Source organism: Onychomys torridus, chromosome 8 (genome assembly GCF_903995425.1).
Source record: "Onychomys torridus chromosome 8, mOncTor1.1, whole genome shotgun sequence".
NCBI classification, from domain to species: Eukaryota; Metazoa; Chordata; class Mammalia; order Rodentia; family Cricetidae; genus Onychomys; species Onychomys torridus.
Genome location: NC_050450.1, coordinates 34,597,199 through 34,615,482, shown reverse-complemented (window position 1 = coordinate 34,615,482; position 18,284 = coordinate 34,597,199). Strand labels below are relative to the sequence as shown.

General features: G+C 43.5%; 1 protein-coding gene across 1 annotated transcript in view; it reads left to right on the top strand.

Annotated features, from left to right (window-relative positions):
* Positions 1-1,539: 1,539 nt before the first annotated feature.
* Itk (IL2 inducible T cell kinase) overlaps positions 1,540-18,284 on the top strand; it is a 47,913-nt gene continuing 31,168 nt past the window's right edge. Inside the window, exons 1-7 of the mRNA XM_036195202.1 lie at positions 1,540-1,611; positions 4,850-4,954; positions 5,226-5,307; positions 7,463-7,591; positions 10,622-10,662; positions 15,071-15,222; positions 17,626-17,691. Of these exons, the coding sequence (XP_036051095.1) occupies positions 1,540-1,611; positions 4,850-4,954; positions 5,226-5,307; positions 7,463-7,591; positions 10,622-10,662; positions 15,071-15,222; positions 17,626-17,691 (647 nt within the window). The remainder of the gene's footprint in view (positions 1,612-4,849; positions 4,955-5,225; positions 5,308-7,462; positions 7,592-10,621; positions 10,663-15,070; positions 15,223-17,625; positions 17,692-18,284) is intronic.

The window sequence follows — 18,284 nt, the reverse complement described above, 5'->3', positions numbered from 1 at the left end:
CTCTGAACATGGCAACAAAAGATATAATGCTACCCAAAATCGTGTGACCTTGTGTGGTGCAGACAGTCAAAATAACAAGGAAGAGTGCAGTCAGGCTAACATGGTCTCTCCCTCTTCTGTGGCTTTTGCGTGATTTTCTTGGCAGGCCTTCCCCTGATGTTTTTCAGAAATAGCTTGGTAGTTTGGGAAGATTGCAGACAACCATCATTTCCCAGAGACTGAACCGTGTTTAGCTCCTGACCCGCTGCTCCCATTGACCGCTGGGAAGGGAACATCTATGCCTGCTGTTTCCCAGATCAAATTATGTGGAATTCTGGGAGACTGACAGGACAGATGGATGGGAGGTGGGGACCCAAGCAGTTTCTAGGGACCAGGAATGAGGTTAACGGTGAACAATAGATCTCTCTGACTGAAAAGGCTCATCTGGCTAACAGTTAAGGAACAAATGTCTCTTCAAGTCCATGTGTGGAACAGATGGATACTAGGAATCATCTGAGCAGAAAGGAAGAATCCTCCTTGGAAACTGTGTGAGCACTTAAATGTGGCTAGTTCAAGGTGAGATGTGTGAAAAATAGAGGATTTCAAAGGTTAGGATTAACAAGGAATTGATCAATTTTTATGCTTAGTTTGAAATAATAATAATTGAGATGCTTGGGGTTAAATAACATAGTTATCAAAATTAATTTTATTTGTTACTATTGCTTTTCTGAATATACTTATAGGAAAGAAATTATTTTGAGAAAGGGTAGCCTTTGGCTATGTAGTCAAGGCTGGACCCAAACTTGTAGAAATTCCCCTGCCTCAACCTCATAGTGATGAATTATAGATATATGCTATGATGCCTAACTGAAAAACTTTAAACTACATGTACAGTTCACATTCTATTTTGATTTTTATTGGGCACTGCAGCTTCTGAACTTCACACAGAAATGTCTTTCACCCCTATTTTTGACTCCAGATATCTCCCTCCACGTTGTGACAGAACGGCAAGGAGAGGATTAATTAGCACTTTTCTGCCCAGGCATCTTGCTCTAGAGCAGTGGTTCTCAACCTTCCTAATGCTGTGACCCCTTAACATAGTTCTCCATGTTGTAGTGACCCCCAACCATAAAGTTATATTCATTTCTACTTCATAGCTGTAATTTTGCTACTCTAACTCATAATGTAAATATCCGTGTTTTCCAGTGGCCTTAGGTAACCCCTGTAAAAAGATCATTGGACCCCAAAGTACATGACCCACGGACTGAGATTTGGGGTCAAACAACTCACAGATTGAGAACCATTGCTCTATTGACTCACTTAGCACTCACCCCACCTGGTCACAGACAGCCGCTGCTGGACTTCCTGGTCTGTCTTAAAGGCCCTCTCTCCAGAGGCCTGTGCTGATGACATCTACCTATTCCATGGTCCTTTCAGCTCTTGCTTCTTCTTTCTGAGCTCCCAAACTTAAGAAGGGGTTAGATTCTTATAAACTTACTGTGATCTGAACCCTAGCATACCAAACACCACAACTTAGCAGTGCAGCTCACTGCAGAGAGCATGGTGCCCACTCTCATGATCCTGTGGCTACCCAGTGGCTGGCCTTCTGCCCAGCAGTATGACAAGACTATCGTATGAGACATCACTGGCCTAGAAGAAGATTAAAATTCAAATGTTGAAGTTTAAGTTTCTTTTCTTTTCTTGATGGATAATTGATTTAGGTTTTTGAGGTATGAGCTTGCTGTATAGACCAGGCTGGTGTAGAATTCATTATGTAGAAAAGCCTCCTCCTTCTCCTTAAGTGTTGGCATTACTACAGTATTCAATTATTTGTTTATTTTTGAGGCAAGGAGACTGGCCTAGAACTCTCAATCCTTCTGCTTCAGCCTGCATAATGCTGTGACTACAAGCATGCACCACTGTGCCTGGCCATGAAGTTTGGTTTTTATACCATCATGGAGTCAAAAACTATAAGTGAAACCATCATAAGTGAGGGCTGTATATGACCCCTATGAGAGAGTAGACAGTGTTCATTGTTGTGGAATTTTATTTTAATATGTGTTACATTTCTTTGTACTATGGAACATTTGTTTAATGTTGCAAAGATGTGCAGCATTCTTTTGTGTTGCATTTGTTTAACTCTGTGAAGCTGTGTTACTTTGTCTGTCTAAAACACCTGATTGGTCTAATACAGAGCTGAACAGCCAATAGCAAGGCAAGAGAAAGGATAGGCGGGCAGAGAGAATAAATAGGAAGAGAAATCAAGGACGAGAAGATAGAGGAGCAAGAATAAGGAGAAGGAAAGTAGGACATCAGGAGCCAGCTACCCAGCTACACATCAGGCCTTGGTGTAAGAAGTAAAGAAAGGTGTATAGAATAGAGAAATATAAAAGCTCAGAGGCAAAAGGTAGATAGGATAATTTAAGTTAAGAAAAGCTGGCTGGAAACAAGTCAAGCTAAGGCCAGGCATTCATAAGTAATAATAAGTCTTCGTTTGTGTATTTATTTGGGAGCTGGGTGGTGGGCCCCCAAAGAGTAAAAAGAAAAAAAAAAATGACTGCAGTCCATTGCTTTGTTTACTGCACTCAGAGCAGTGCCTTGGTCATTGTCGGTCTTCAGTAAAATTTCCAGAATTGCCAAACATATTAGCTTTACATCTGATTGAGATTGTTTAAACTGGGTCCAGCATGATGCCCTAGCCAAGCAAGGTAAAGAATCAGCCACTGTGCTAGGCATTGAGCATACAGCACAGAACTCAGTAGTAGTCAGTAGTAGTCAGACTCAGTAGAGTCTGTCAGGCTCACCCTGAAGAAGTAGCCAAACACCCAGCAGCCTGAGTTCACCAGTGGCCAGGAACCGCAGACGGTTATGGGACAGGAAGGCCTCTGTGCACCTCTGCTTCTTAAGTGCAAACTGGCAGTGCCAGAGGGCTTTGAGGATGGGACACATTGGGGCCTCTTTTCTAGCTATGGAAGCTAGAGTCTGCAGGGCGGGCTTCTTAACAGGACTAGATTACCAAAGCAGCCGTGAGGATGCTCACTTTTTGTGTACATCACCCTGCGGTTGTGCAGGGGTAAAAGAGATGCCTTAGGGAGATGGTGGCATCAGTAAAATGCTTGCCATGAAGACCTGAGTTCTAATCCCCTGGCAGCCATATATAAAGAGCCGGTGGTGGCAGCATGGGCCTGTAATCCTGGCACTGGGGAGATAGCAAGAGGAGGGGTTCACAGGCCTGTTAATCTGCTCATTTGGGAACTCTAGGTTCAGTAATAGAGTCTACCTAAGAACGTAAGGTCGAGAGCAATTGAGGAAGACATCTCATGTCCACCTCTGGCTTTACACACACACACACACACACACACACACACACACACACACACACACTCACACACTCACTCCTCTCTCTCTCTCTCTCTCTCTCTCTCTCTCTCTCTCTCTCTCTCTCTCTCTCTCCCAAAATAATGCAGTCCTGTAAATATGAACTTCACATGTAATTTTCCATATTGTTTTGCTTGTAACTATGAATAGATTTGTTTTGTATTTTAAAAAGTGAATAAAGCAGTTTTGTGAAGAAAATTTAAAAGAAACTCCACAAAGCTTCCCTGTATTCAGTGGGGTCTGACTCACATGCCTTAACTATTTTCATCAGTTCTGTGCCTCAGCTAGTAAATGAAGATTGGTTTCCAGTTAGAAGATCAAAAGACAAAGGCTGATTTCTGTTCTAGAGAATCTGATGGTGTATAACCCCCAATGCTAACCAAGTCTACCCAAGAGTAGTCACAATTCTCTTGGAATAGTCGGCCATCCTTAACCTCTTTATAAGGTGCCCTTTATTAAAGCCCTGTTAGAAATTATTTACATCATCCTTCCTTATTCTCTAACCAACCCCATGAGGCAAGAACTGTCCTCACAAGCTATACATAAAAAGGTTCTTGGAAATTGGATGAACTGCCCAAGTTTGTGGTGCTAACAAGAGGCAAAGCCCAACCTCACCCCCACCCACTCCTCCACTCATGTGCTGCTTTACCGCCTTCAGAGGATGACATCTAATGACATGTTTCACAGATGACTCCATAGTTGACTGAAACTAGTCTCAGTGGCAGCCACTATCTAGGGCCCTGGGAAAGGCCTGCCATCCAAAAGCCTTTCCCAACTTGCCTTCCCTAGTTCCACTAATGGACTATCTCACTGGGTAAGGTGACCCGTCTCCTAGGATCCATTTCCTGAGGACAGTGACATTTAGGTAACATTGAGCATCCTTATCAAACAAGACATTGTAAGTTATTCAGACAACACATCTAACAAGCTTCCAAAGGACTGAGGCATGGGACCAGTACGATTTTACCAGGAGGGTGAAGTGGGTTCCAGAGCAGGAATGTGCTGCAGGCATGTTACTGTGGAACTTTGAATAACTAAGAGACATGGGAAAGCCAGATGTGACAAAGGCATGACTAATAATGTACCTCACTACCCTGTCAAGCCTGAGCATAATTTCTAATGAGGTCATAGATGGCACAGAACATGAAATATCGTCACACATGTGGCTCTTTCCCCATTGAGTACACAACCCATCTCAGCCATGAGTCCTACAAACATTGGTGTGTATCAACAGGACTATGGTGTGTATCACTATGGCTGACTGAATAGAAAATCAGTCCACATCATGACCCTTCAAGAGGCCCTTCCCGGCAAGAGTCAGCTCAGAGTCCCTCTCAGACTAAGGAAGGAGGCAGCTTCGGATATCTGATTAGAAGCCCTACAACTGGCTTCCAAAGGGAGGGGAAATTTCCTAATAGTAAATTTCTGGAAACAATCAGAATGAAAACATTGTCTCTTTTCTCACTTAAACGGATGTTATGTCTCCTCACAGAAAAAGCGCACGTTGAAAGGCTCCATCGAACTTTCCAGAATCAAGTGTGTGGAGATCGTCAAGAGTGACATTAGCATCCCATGCCACTATAAATACCCTTTTCAGGTAAGCCCATCAGGACTACAGTGGATAGATTTCTGTCCCTGGACCATGGTTACAGAGAAGATGGGGAAAAGATGGCTGTCACCCACGCTGAGAGCTTCGACCAAGGCCACAGGGAGGGTTGTGTGTTGTTCTTTCAGTCAGGGACATTCATTCATTCATTCCACAAAGACTCTTAGAAAGGTTCTTGCTTTCCTGTAGTGCCGAGGATGGGCCTATGGTGGGTCCCCACTTTGGGGTGCCCTGCCCATCTTGGACTCCTGTGTGTTTCTAGGTCATGCATGACAACTACCTCCTGTATGTGTTTGCTCCAGACTGTGAGAGCCGGCAGCGCTGGGTGCTCACCCTTAAAGAAGGTAAGTAAACTCTGGTGTTATTGAGTCACTGGGACCTCGGGCCTGTGCTGGGCTTGGGCTCCATGAAGGAGCACAGTGATGTCTGTGAGCAACTGGAGTTCAGAATTTATCCCATTTGCTGTCAGTCAATGCCTTGAGTTTTTATCCTGGGCCCATGAGCAGCAACAAGGGTAATTTAAGGATTGGCTCCTGTGTTTTGAATCATTTAAAAGGAATATATAAGCATCCACATGAGACCATTTTGCTTCTTGGCCATTCAAACCAAAAAACTAAAATCTTTACTATCTGGCATTTTAAAAAGATTTGCTTACTCTAGTAGAGCAAGAAAGGTTAGAGTGGGAACCCTTCCGGTTAGATCCCAAGGGTTGGCATCCTGGCTCTTCCTTGTGCTTTTGGGCAAGTTCTTAACCTCAGTTTCCCTGGCTGTTAAACCGGAGAGGGGAGGGGAGTAATAGAATCCCTCCACAGAGCTGTAGTGGGTAAAACTTTTAGAGCTAGCAGCTGTGGCCAGCGCCCAGGAAGCATGAGCTTGTTTGTTTGTTTGTTTGTTTGTTTGTTTGTTTGTTTTGAAACAGAGGTTCATGGAACCTAGTCTGACTTCCAATTTTCTAAGTAGCCAAGGCTGACCTTGAACCCTGACCTTCTTGCCTCCACTTCACAAGTGCTACAATTACAGGGGTGCACCACCATGCCCTGTCATCCAGCTATTTCTTTATTCACTCATTCCTGGCAGCACAATTAGAACCCACACAGTGCCTAAGTCCATGAGATATGCAGACAGGGTTCTGTAGTGAAAGTCCAGAAACTTGCAGTTGTGAGTGTTCACCTGGACCTCTGGGCATCCTTGTTGCCTCGGCTGTAAAAGGCATCCAACCACAACCATAGGCTGTAGTGAGAATCAAATGAGTTAGGACGCAAAAGGTGGGTCTGAAAATTCTCACCCCGAAACCGCACTGGATCAACACGGCTGTTCCTTAGCCTGAAGCCCCCTGTGTATCAGGAGACCTGTCTCTAAGGAGCTGGAGGAGTAAGGAAGCAAAGCCCTTACTGTGTCTGGAGCCTCTCCTGTCTGAAAAATAAGGCTGAAGTGATGTTCCAGGCTTCCAGGGGCAGATGAATTTCAAACGGGACAGGAACCAGCAAGTGATAGGCAAACTAGAAAGTGCTGTCAACAGTCCAGTTGCCGTAGGTGGCAAACAAGCCAAAACTAATAAAGAGCCCCAGCTACAATCATTGTCCTGTATCTGTTGTTGTTTTTGTTTTGTTTTTCAAGACAGGGTTTCTCTGTGTAGCCCTACCTCTCCTGGAGCTCACTCTGTAGCCCAGGCTGGCCTCACTCACAGAGATCCACCTGAATTTGCCTCCCAAGTGCTAGAATTAAAGGCGTGGGTCACCACCGCCTGGCATTTTTCTGTATCTTATACCAGGGTTTTGTTTTGTTTTGTTTTGTTTTGTTTTGTTTTGTTTTGTTATCCAAATGTTAAAACTGGAGGGAGCACTAGAGGTTAACTAATGTTGGAGTTTTTCTTGCTTTTCACTAGCAAAGTTCCTTTTATTCCTAAGAAATTATGCTTCAAATCCATAGCCTAAAGGGAATAAAAGCAAATTTACAGGGCCTCGGAGCAGCTAACCTACCATGCATGAAGCCCTGGGTTCTAACACCAGCACCATATGCACTTGACATACAGGTCCCGCCTGGGATTCCAGCACAGGGGAGATAGAGGCAAGAAGATCTGGAGTGTAAGGACATTCTCAGCCACATGAGACCTTTCCTTCAAAAATAAAATAAAATATCAAATTTGATGGAAATCCCACCCTCTCAACTTTCTCCTTAACCCCCTAAGGCTTCATTGTAGAGCACACTCATCCGGTTGAGGACATAGCAGGGAAATCTGAGAGAACTGAGGCTTATATGAGGGTTCCCAAGCCTAAAGACACACAGCCAAAGGGAAGCAGATCCAGAAAAGAAACTAGATCTGCTGCTGACTGATTTAACCCAAGCTCCCTCAATAAACAACACAATAAGTTGCCTGACTAACCTGGTTAGCACTCAGGATTTGCCTGCCTCAGGGTCCCATCTCAGTGAGTTAAAAGATTGTTAGTGCTTGATCAACTGGCCAGGAAATGAGCACCCTGTTGGTACAAACTTTTACAGAAACGAGGAATAACAACAGCCTGGTATCCAAGTATCACCCCAATTTCTGGATAGATGGGCGGTGGAGGTGCTGTTCCCAGTTGGAGAAGCTTGCAGTAGGCTGTGCCCCCTATGACCCAACCAAGAACGGTAAGACACGGGGAAAGAGACAAAGAGGGAACCATCTCAACTTCCCATCAACAGGGTGTCAGAGACTGAAGGCAAAATTCTCTAATTCCAGAATTTTCACTGGGGCACCTGTGTCTACCATCCCTTTCATGCTTTTCCATGTTGAAACTCATGCACTCAGAAGTGTGGTCCTTGGTCAACGATCTATGCTCCCTAGGAGCTAGTTATAAGTATTAAAAAAAAAAAAACAAAAAACAAAAACAACTCTGGTCCTGCCCAATCTATTAGATCAGAATGAGCATGTTAACACGATCTGTGGGGTACTGGTAGACAACAGTAAAATCTGAGAAGTACTGCAGTTGGAAATTTTGAACAGTCCTCTTAGACCTTAAATTAAAGAGACAGCCTTAAATACACGATATTATTTCTTTATTTCATTTAGTGATGTCATACCATACATATGTCCAATTGTATAAATTCAACTCCAAAAGCTTGAGGGGAGAGAGAAAACTTCTCTTAATTTTAACTTTAACTTCTTCCTGCCTGGTCTTCAGACTTGCCCTAGACCTGCTCAGTCTCAAAGAAAAGGAATCCATAGTCTAAATGCAAAGTAAAAAGAAAAAAGAAGTTTGTTCTTGGCCTTCTCAAAAGCCCCGTCTTGGGGATTAAACTGTGTCTTAATTCTTATCTAATGTCACAGTGACTTGGAAACACCTCCAATGAACTGTAGCTCTACTCAAATGCACTTCCACAAGAGCATGCTTTGGTTCTTCACTGCTGTCTTGGGTAGAGAGTGATGTCAAAGAAATGGCAGCCTGGAGTAGTTCAAGGTCACACAGTTAGGAAAGGATAGAAAGAATTAATTGTTTCACTTCCAGCTTTCTCATCTCTCAGCCTCTCCTACCACAGATACTGTTTCTCATCCTGTGGTTCTCACTGTCCTAACACAAGGCGGATATAACACACAGTTGGGTTTTCCATGGTTTCTTGACTCACAGCCTCTCACAGCCATTTTAAAAACCACTGCTTCTCACCTTGCTTGCACTTAGGAAAGAAAGAATCAAGGTCATCAGTCTGTGGGCCTTCATGAAAAATATTCAGCACTGTGGAGGTCAATGCCCACTCCTTAGTGCTTGCTGTTGGTTCTGTTGGCTGTACCTGAACAGGCAGAACAGAAGTTTGATTATGGATTGCCTTTGGGAGGGGGCGTTGGCAGATGCCTGGCTCATGAGAGGAACCCTGCCCAGAGGCAGAGCTGGTCTCTGATTCCTACCAATACCCTTCTGTGGACCCTTGTATGAGTCACCTGGCAACCTGGAGCCCTAATGTCCTCAGTTCTAAAGTGGTACCAGAGGTTTCAGAACCCTTCGAATCTACTTCCATTTTGCAGGTTTCCCCAGGTAGGCTGCAGCGTTCCTCAGCAGGGTTCCCAGATCTTCCCTCACCCTGAGACATGTTTCTGAGATGTGATGAGCCCTTGGGAAGGGCTGGTCTTCAACAGCTCCTCCAGGATGACCCCAGTAGCTGAACAGCTCTCAGCTATGGCCATGTGTGTGAGGTGCAGCCATTTGGCTGATAACTTTGCTTTGCACCGCAACCCACTGCCTTCTCTTCTGACTTAGATAGCATCACTTGCTATGGTTTGGTGGGGTTGCAAGCAGTCTGGAGAAGCATACTTCACTGTGCACACAGCAAATCATATTCCTGGGGTAAAGGCTTACAGGGTTTTTTGTGTTGAATACACTGACAGTACGAAGTCTATGAGCATAGGGCTTTGGCGTTAACAAAAAAAAAAAGGTCCCAGCCTCATCCTTTTCTTATTGTGTAACTTTATGTGTTCCTTTAATCTCTCTCTCTCTCTCTCTCTCTCTCTCTCTCTCTCTCTCTCTCTCTCTCTCTCTCTCTCTGAGCCTCTCAGGTAATTTCTTCCTAAATGGATAGAATAATAGGCAGCTACTTCAAGTGACTGTTGGAAGACTCATCGGAGCAGTAGAAAGCTTTTAATGAGCTCTCAGTAACTGGTAGCCATGTCTGTTAGCCTTTCTTATTTGTGATGGGAACATCCAAGTCTGAACTGCTACAGCATCTGAGAAATAGCAGAATGCTTGAGAGGAAATGACTTAGCAACACATATCTGCCACCATAGCCAGCCCTAACTGTGTCCCATCCCCACAGTACACACTCAGAGAGAGAATACGAGCAAAAAGAGCAAGATCTCCAGAGAAAAAGAAAGTGACCTATCACAAGAGCACCAGGCATAGAAGGTGCTCATTCTGGTTAATCCAGTTTCCTGGTCCAGGTCCCATGCTGAATAGAAACCAGGCTGTGTGTGTGTGTGTGTGTGTGTGTGTGTGTGTGTGTGTGTGTGTGTGTGTGTGTTACTGACCTGTGATATAAGGAACATGGTCCATAGATCAACTGAGAGATGGAGGTGAAGATAAGGAAAGCAGGGAGAGATAAGAAGAGAGAAGAGAGGCAAGACAGAGGAGAGTTGAGAGCTAAGTGAAAGGAGGGATGAAGACACAAAGAAATAGAGAGGGAGGGAGAGATTGATTTTGAAGGAGAGAGGTGATTTTGAAGTGAGGCATCCAGAATATATGCTGAAATGCCTCAAGGCAACTAAAAGCAGACTTCCTCCCACTCAGAAAGTATAATGCCCTCCCACCTCATCAAGCCCACAGTGGATCAGGAAGGTAGTGACTCACTGTCTGAGTCACCTGTTCCCACTCCTGAGCTCAGAAGGTGACTTGTATTCATGGAAGTCTCTCTACCTGCAGAGAAGAGCCCAGATCTTGGCCCCTTCCCAGGCAGGGGATACAGAAGGAAATCCCAAAATACTGGCTTCTGGAAGTCTCTAGTATCTTCTAGAAAGAGGAATTGGAAACTATCAAGTGTGAAAGATTAAAGACAGGTTCTGGCAAGGTTGATTCCGGTGTCTCTGTATTTCATCATCTCCTTTTGCCCCTTTTCTTCGCTCCTCTCCTTGGGCCCCTTTTCTCTGAAAGGCTGGGGTTTCATGCTCATTTTCTTTTTCTCTTTTTCTTATTTCAGCTTCAAAGAAGCCTCTTCCTCCTACTCCTGAAGACAACAGGGTAAGTGAGGTGGGCTTGTGTACTGTAAGCCCAACTGTGATCTCTGTGTTTCTTAGATCTGTGTGCATGTGGTAGACAGTTGCAATTGGGGTATATTTAACACTGGGTTTGGGGGATATTTAGTGCAGTGGTTCTCAACCTTCCCAATGCTGCAACTCTTTAATACAGTTCCTCATGTGGTGGTGATCCCCAACCATAAAATTATTTTCATTGCTGCTTCATAACTGTAATGTTGCTACTGTTATGAATTGTAATGTAAATATCTGATATGCAGGATATGAAAGAGTCATTTGACCCCCCTGTAGGGGTCATGACCCACAGGTTGAGAAATGCTTATTCAGTGGGTCTGTCCACTTAAAGGACCACTCGGGTCCTGAACTGCCACCTTGCTGGACACCATCTACAAGCACTGGTACCATGCGTCTTTATACCTCAATATGGAACACTCCAGAGACAAACGCCTAGTAATACTTTATATATTCCAAAGCACTTCCACACTTTTGCTATATATGACAAAACTGTGTATGCCATCCACTTTGAAGGATTATAATTTTATATCCTTGCTTTTAAACTTAGCAAACTAAGTACCAAGACATCTTGAGGTTTTCCCCAAGGTTATTCAGGTACTAACAGGACTTAGAGTTTCTGGTGTATGGGTTTTGGAACGGTTGTTCTCCAGATATGGCCCATCAACCTTAAGCATCAGCCACACTGAAGAGCATGTGAGACTGTAGAGTCCTAAGAACACACCCCTGGATCCTCTGCAGCCATAACTCTGGAGGAGAGGCCCTTCGTCTGCATATCAGTTCTCTCTGTCATTCTGAGATATACTCAGGTTTGAGACACACTGCTCTGTGGTAGACTGATTGACAAGACTTTGGTACACCAACTCTGGAGAAAAAGAAGAAATAAGAAAAGGATGAGCCCCCTCATTCTGGCCAGGTTAACGTTGGTGCCCACATCTGGGGGCTTGCTCTGGGAAAGTTATAGTTTGGCTTCCTCATGCTTCTTCCTGAAGAAGGAGCTCTCTTTGTCTCTTCCAGCCAACACAGCGATGCCTCAAAACTGATAGCATCCTCAGAAGGAAAACTAAATCCTCCAGCCTCAGGTTAACTTTGAGATCTCTTCCTAGCTGACACTCAAACACCACAGCAGAGACACACTCACATTGTTTCAGAGAACCAGTTGTGTGCTACACTCTTTGACTTTCTGAGCATGACTCCAACAGCCTCCTTGCAGGTGTGGCTTGGAAGCCCACTGCCCTGTCTTTTCCCCTATAGCAGGCCCACCTAAACCTACTGTTCTCTCTCTGAAGTCAGCCTGTTCCTTCTCTTGCCTTCCTCAGTGTTGGGGAGGGTGAAGCCAGAATATACTGCTTGCCCATCACTTCTTGAATTGCACCATTGGAACTTTAGGGTTCCTTGGAAATACAGCGCCTGTGGTGTCATGAGCATTTTCCCACAAAGGCTTGGAGCCCGTGTCAGTCATATGTCTAGAAACAATGCAGTGTTTCTCTTACTCCTTGCCACTTGAAGTCATTTATTTCTTTCCTCCCCTTCTCTATCTCTTACCTTCAGGGCAATGGCATCTCAGCTTGTCCTATAGAGAAACAATGTTTTACACGACATTTTCAGGCCTTATGCTATGTTCTAGTTTAATTTCTCTTGCTGTTGTAAAATAACCTGGCCAAAAGCAGCTTAGGGGAGGAAACGGTTTATTTGGCTTAAACTCCAGGTCATAGTGTATCATTGAGGGAAGTTCAGGCAGGCGCTCAAGGCAAGAACTTGAAAGCAGGCTTGCTTACTATTCCACACAGCCTGACCTCCAACCAAGGAACCCACTGCCAAAGCCAAGGCAGAAGCTGCAGGTAATTCTTGTTGCCCAGATAGCTTTCTTAACATTTTTCAGGGCTAACCAACTAGGGAATGGTGCTGCCCACAGTGAGCTGGGCCCTCCTACATCAATTACAACAAGACAATCTCCTACAGACATGCCCCTAAGCCAGTCTGATCTAAGCAGTTTCTCAACTGAGATGATCTTCCAAGATAATTCTTAGTTGTTAATCAAGTTGACAGTTAAGGCTAGCCAGGATCTACTTGAGAAAGACTGTGGAATTACCCTTCAGAGGGACAGGGTAGCTACTCAGGAGCAGCTGCCTGAAACTCCAGCTCAGTTGCCTGAAACTATAGTTCCTAGGGATCCAATGCTTTCTCCTGGCTTCTGAGGGCACCAACACTATAAATAATGTACCATGTATACACATAGACACATACACACATGAATAAAGAAAAGGAAAAATATTTTTTTAAATCTTAAACAACACAATTTATGTAAACAAATACTTCTTAAGAGAACCAATCAATATGCTCATTGTAATATTGAAAAAAAAATAACTTGTATTCCTAAATGTAAACATGAGGTGATGAGTAAAAGAAGACATGATGCAATAAACCAATGCCCAGTCCCATAGACAGAACCCATTGAATGTGGCAGTTCAAGTGCAATAGATACAGGAATGTCTTATTGATGGCTCAGCTCTAGTGTTTCCATGAGTGACCTGATTTTCCAAAATGGTGAACAATTCCCAAAACAATTCTAAATTAAAACACCCTCAGTGCAGGTAGTGCAGTCCTGGAAAACCCAGGCCTTTTTATTGGGAAGAGGTGGAATCTAGCCTTTGGGCCTTCTTGTGTATTATAAAAGTCCATTGTGAAACAGAGGCCTCTTGTGTATCATAATTATATGCAGGGTCTTCACCATGTGGATGTCTATTAGGATGTTCAGAAGCTGGAAAGTCTATGAGATACTGTAGAACATTTTGTGTTCTTGGCCCTTGCCTAGTAAATACCTGTAGTATCCCTCAAACTTGGTACTGAGTATCCCATTATGTGCTCTACATGACCCCTATGGAAATGTACCACCATCATCTAAACCTCTGTACTAACCTTTTTCTTTTAAGGGTTAATCAGGGAGTTGGATCTACAGTAACATGGACAACATATCACTTCTATACCTTCTTTGGGTGCGTTGAACAGTTTCTCCATCCATTAGTTCTATGCAAAACCTCAGGTCCACAGACTCTTAGCTATCTGGAGGACCCACCCAACTACCTATTTCAAGCTCCATAAATACCCAGAATTCACTGTACTCAGAGAATTTGTGACTTCCCAACACTACATCACCTTCCAGCCAGTAACGCAGTCTGTTCCCATATTTTCTTTGTTTCCAAATCTGTCACTCAGTCTCATGTGTGCTCATCTTGACCTCTGGTGGTTGTTTGCCTTATGAGCTGTTCTTCATGTCATTAATATCTCATCCTATTTGAAATATGGTATGTGTCTTAGTTAGGGTTTCTATTGCTATAAAGAGACACCATGACCATGGCAACTCTTTTTTGTTGTTGTTTTGTTTGTGTGTTTGTTTGTTTTTCAAGACAGGGTTTCTCTGTGTAGTTTTGGTGCCTTTCCTGGATCTCGCTTTGTAGACCAGGCTGGCCTCGACCTCACAGAGGTCTGCCTGGCTCTGCCTCCCGAGTGCTGGGATTAAAGGCATGTGCCACCACTGCCTGGCCATGGCAACTCTTATAAAGGAAAATATTTAATTGGGGCTGGCTTACAGTTTCAGAAGTTTAGTCCACTATCATCCATGTAGGAAGCATGGCAGGGTGCAGGCAGACATGGTGCTGGAGAAGGAGCTGAGAGTTCTACATCTTGTTCTACAGGAAGCAGAAGGAAACACACTCAGCCACACTGGATGTAGCTTGAGCATATGAGACCTTAAAGCCCGTCCCACAGTGACACACTTCCCCCAACAAGGCCACACCCCCTAATAGTGCCATTCCCTAGGGGCCAAACATTCAAACACATAAGTCTATGAGGGCCATTTCTTTTAAAACCATTACAGTGTAGGGCAGTGGTATAGGTCAAGGCTTCTGCAAGAAGAAAGGAGCCATGTGTTACTGTAGAGGGAGAATTGAGATGAATTCTCTAGGAGTTGGTCATGTCCATTCCCTGCCATGGGATCTGATTCCCCATTCTGAATGAAAACATTGGTAAAATGGGCTCGTAAGGTACTTCCAGCCCTGGTAGTCTCTGATTTGATGGATCTGGGCAAACCAAATGAGCCAATATAGAAGTCAGTAGATTTCTTTGAAAAGCATGTGGCTTCTTGGAATTCACTGGGATCAGAATTTACCTCACAGAGTGAAAGAAGTGCATACTGCTGCTGCTTGTATCTGTTCGGCCCCATAACCCTAAATCATAAAGAGTGCCGACTTGAGGAAGGTAGCTCCCTCTTCAAATGACCTCAGTGGTGGAGGAAGCTGCCATGTTGGCCTAATCTAAATCCAGGATCCCAGGGACTCGCCCCCTTCTTATGTCTTCGCTTGGTTTTGTTGTCTCTTCCCCAGCGGTCACTTCAGGAACCTGAAGAAACCGTGGTCATTGCCTTGTACGACTACCAAACCAATGACCCCCAGGAGCTTGCGCTGCAGTGTGATGGGGAGTACTACCTGCTGGACAGCTCCGAGGTCCACTGGTGGAGGGTTCAAGACAAGAACGGGTAAGACAAGTGTACGGCAGCTATGGGGACTAAGCGAATGTGGGAAGGAATGCCCACGGCCTTCAGCCGTCCTGAGGCTGAATTGGGAACGCAGAGCTGAGCACTGTGGAAGGGAGAGAGGAGTGAGCTCATCATTCCTCTGCTCAGAAGTACCAGAGAGGCTTCCACTTGCCATACGAAATCCCTGTCCCTCATCTTAACCCTTCCCTGTCCTCAACTCATCTAAAAGCCCCTGAATTTCCACTGGTAGTGACAGTTGGTGGGCTTGGCAACTTGCTCTGTGACGTTCTTTAGTTTTTAAATACATCTCATTGTGAAGTAAGTGGAGAGAAAAGGTGTGTGAAAGATGGCACAGAGTGGCAGTTATGTTAGAAAGTCTCAGATGGCACCAGAGATTTCATTATGAGAGCAATCATTAAATGCTAACGAAGACAGCACGTTTCTACAGATACTAACAGCCTTCTCTGGGGTTTGGAATGAAAAACGTGTCATGAGCCCTTCTTTAATCTGGAACAATTACTGTGACCAATATTCTTCTATATTGGTAGCAAGTGTTAATATCATGAAATTATTTTGAAACCAGACAAAGAAAATATTCCAGCACTGGAACATCACTACTCCATGCCAATATTTTGTTAAAAACAAAAACAAACACACACAAAAAACCACCCTAGGGTCCAGGAGCAGAGCTCAGTGCTAGTGTGTGTATCTACCATGCATGATGCCCTTGGTTCAGTCTGCTACAATTAAGAAAGGAAAGAAATCGAGAAAGTACATTCACTGTAGACAGAAGTATACATGAAAAGCCATCAAGTCCATAATCACTGCTAATTCTTCCTTGTGCTAATACTTCTTTGTGTGCCTAGGCACAAGAGTTGGTCATAACAAGTGCATTTTGTGTATTTTGCTCAAATGATCCACTCTCTGCCTTTATCTTTGTATGATAATCTCTTAGCAATCTTTCATATCAATACATACAAACTCACCCCTTTTTAATACGTGTGAGTGCTCTGCCTGGATGTATATATGTATACCATGTGCATGATTGATACCCATGGAGGACAGAAGAGGGCATTGGATCCCCTCAAACTGGAGTTAGAGATGGTTGTGAACCACCATGTTGTTGCTTATAGGAGTCAAACCTAGATCCTCTGCAAGAGCAACAGGTGCTCTTAACCACTAAGCCATTTCTGCAGCCCCTTCTGTATTGTTTTGAATGAAGCTTGAGTGAAGACCTGGAAATATTTGTGTAGCATGACAAGCTTTTGGATACATTCATATATATGCACATAGTTCTAACTATGGAAAAGTTGAGTTATGTTAAGTCAGAGTATATGGTGTTTTAATTTTAACAGATAATGTCTCCTAAAATTTTACCAAATTTGTATACCCCCAACAGGATATAGAAAAGCCAACACTGCCTAGTATTAAGCTTTGAAAGGGTGAGAGAAGGCTGTATTTTTCTTTATCTTTTTGTACATTGGCAGAATCGGGAGGTACTTTAGATATAACCAAGTTTAAATCTCTCATTTCACTGGTAAGAACTGGAAGCCAAGAGAGTTGAAGGGGCTGTTTACCTGCTTTCTGGTGCTGAGGGGTGAATACAAAGTGATTTCAAGATCTACAAAGCTATATACAATGTAAAAAGTGTTGATAATGTTTTTAAACTTTTTATCATTTTTTTCATTACTCTATTATTAATTCCAGTTCAAATGTGACATTTCACTTTGGAATCCAGCTTGACCTTGATCTTTTTGGGGTCTTATATAGGGTCTCAGGCTGTTCCTCAGGCTGGCCTGGAACTCATTGTGTAGCCCAGGCTGACCTCAGATTCACAGCTATCCTCCTGCTTCAGTCCCCTGAGTACTAAGATACAAGCTTGGCCATCTGCTCAGTTTTTCTCATGGTTCTTTAGTTGAAGATACTCAGCTAGGGAGTTTTTAATTTTGAAGTGAACAGCACTAACTGGGAATGGTCTTTAAGGACCTGTGGTTGGAAAGTTGGCTTCTTGTACCTTAATTACTTCAATTCCCTTACTGGAAAGTGATGGCATAAAGTGGAAAAATACTGATTATCACAAAAATTAATTATAGAAATAAAGATTGAAAGGTATTTTTCCAGCGGAGGAAAGTTTGTGGCGAGCCTAGCAAGTGGAGCCTTTGAAGTGAACACCCATCGTTCTTCACTCTATTCTGTGTTTTGCGGTGGGGTATGCTGCTCTCAGCTGAGCATACCTTTGTTAATTTTATCAGCTGTTCTATTCCAAAATTTGTAAATGTCCTATCACAAATGCCAAATAATGTGAGACTGAATTCTTACATGACTTTAGTGGATTGAATTAATTAAATCAAGATGGACAAACCAGTTCTCTGAGAGTCTAAACACTTGTTTTTCATTTTACAGGCATGAGGGATATGCACCAAGCAGTTACCTCGTGGAAAAATCTCCAAATAACCTTGAAACCTATGAGTAAGATACTTTTATTTTTTTGAATCACTAACTTATTTATTTGTTTGTTTATTTAGGCAGGGTCTTATTGTGTAGCCCTTGTTGATCTGAAATTCACTGTAGAGACCAGGCTGGCCTAAAGCTCAGAGATTGGCCTGCTGCTGCTTCCTAAGTGCTGAGGCTAAAGGCGTGTGCCAGCATACCCTGCTTCAATTAGTATTTTAGAACTATGGTGCAAAAGTTTTCTCCCTAGGTCGAGCTGTTGGTTGGCTATAAAAGTTCTAAACTGTTCCTTTTATTTAGTCTTTTTTTCTCCTTTCTCTGATGTCCCACACAGTAAGGATTTAGCCCAAAAAGGAGAAAAAGGAACGTGGTCAGTGCATTGCCTTAACCCTTTTATTAAGGAATGGTTCTCGGGGCCTTGAGAAGATTCTGTAGAAGAGAAATCTTTTACTGGGAATCTCAAGTATAGGGCACTTGAGAAAGTAAATCCTTATGAATATAGGATAAAATATCAACTGACTTAAAACATCGTTAAACACAATATTGCCACTATCAGGACAACATTCAGACCCACAGGGCATAAGTATCTGCTTAGGCTATACTAAGTGTTT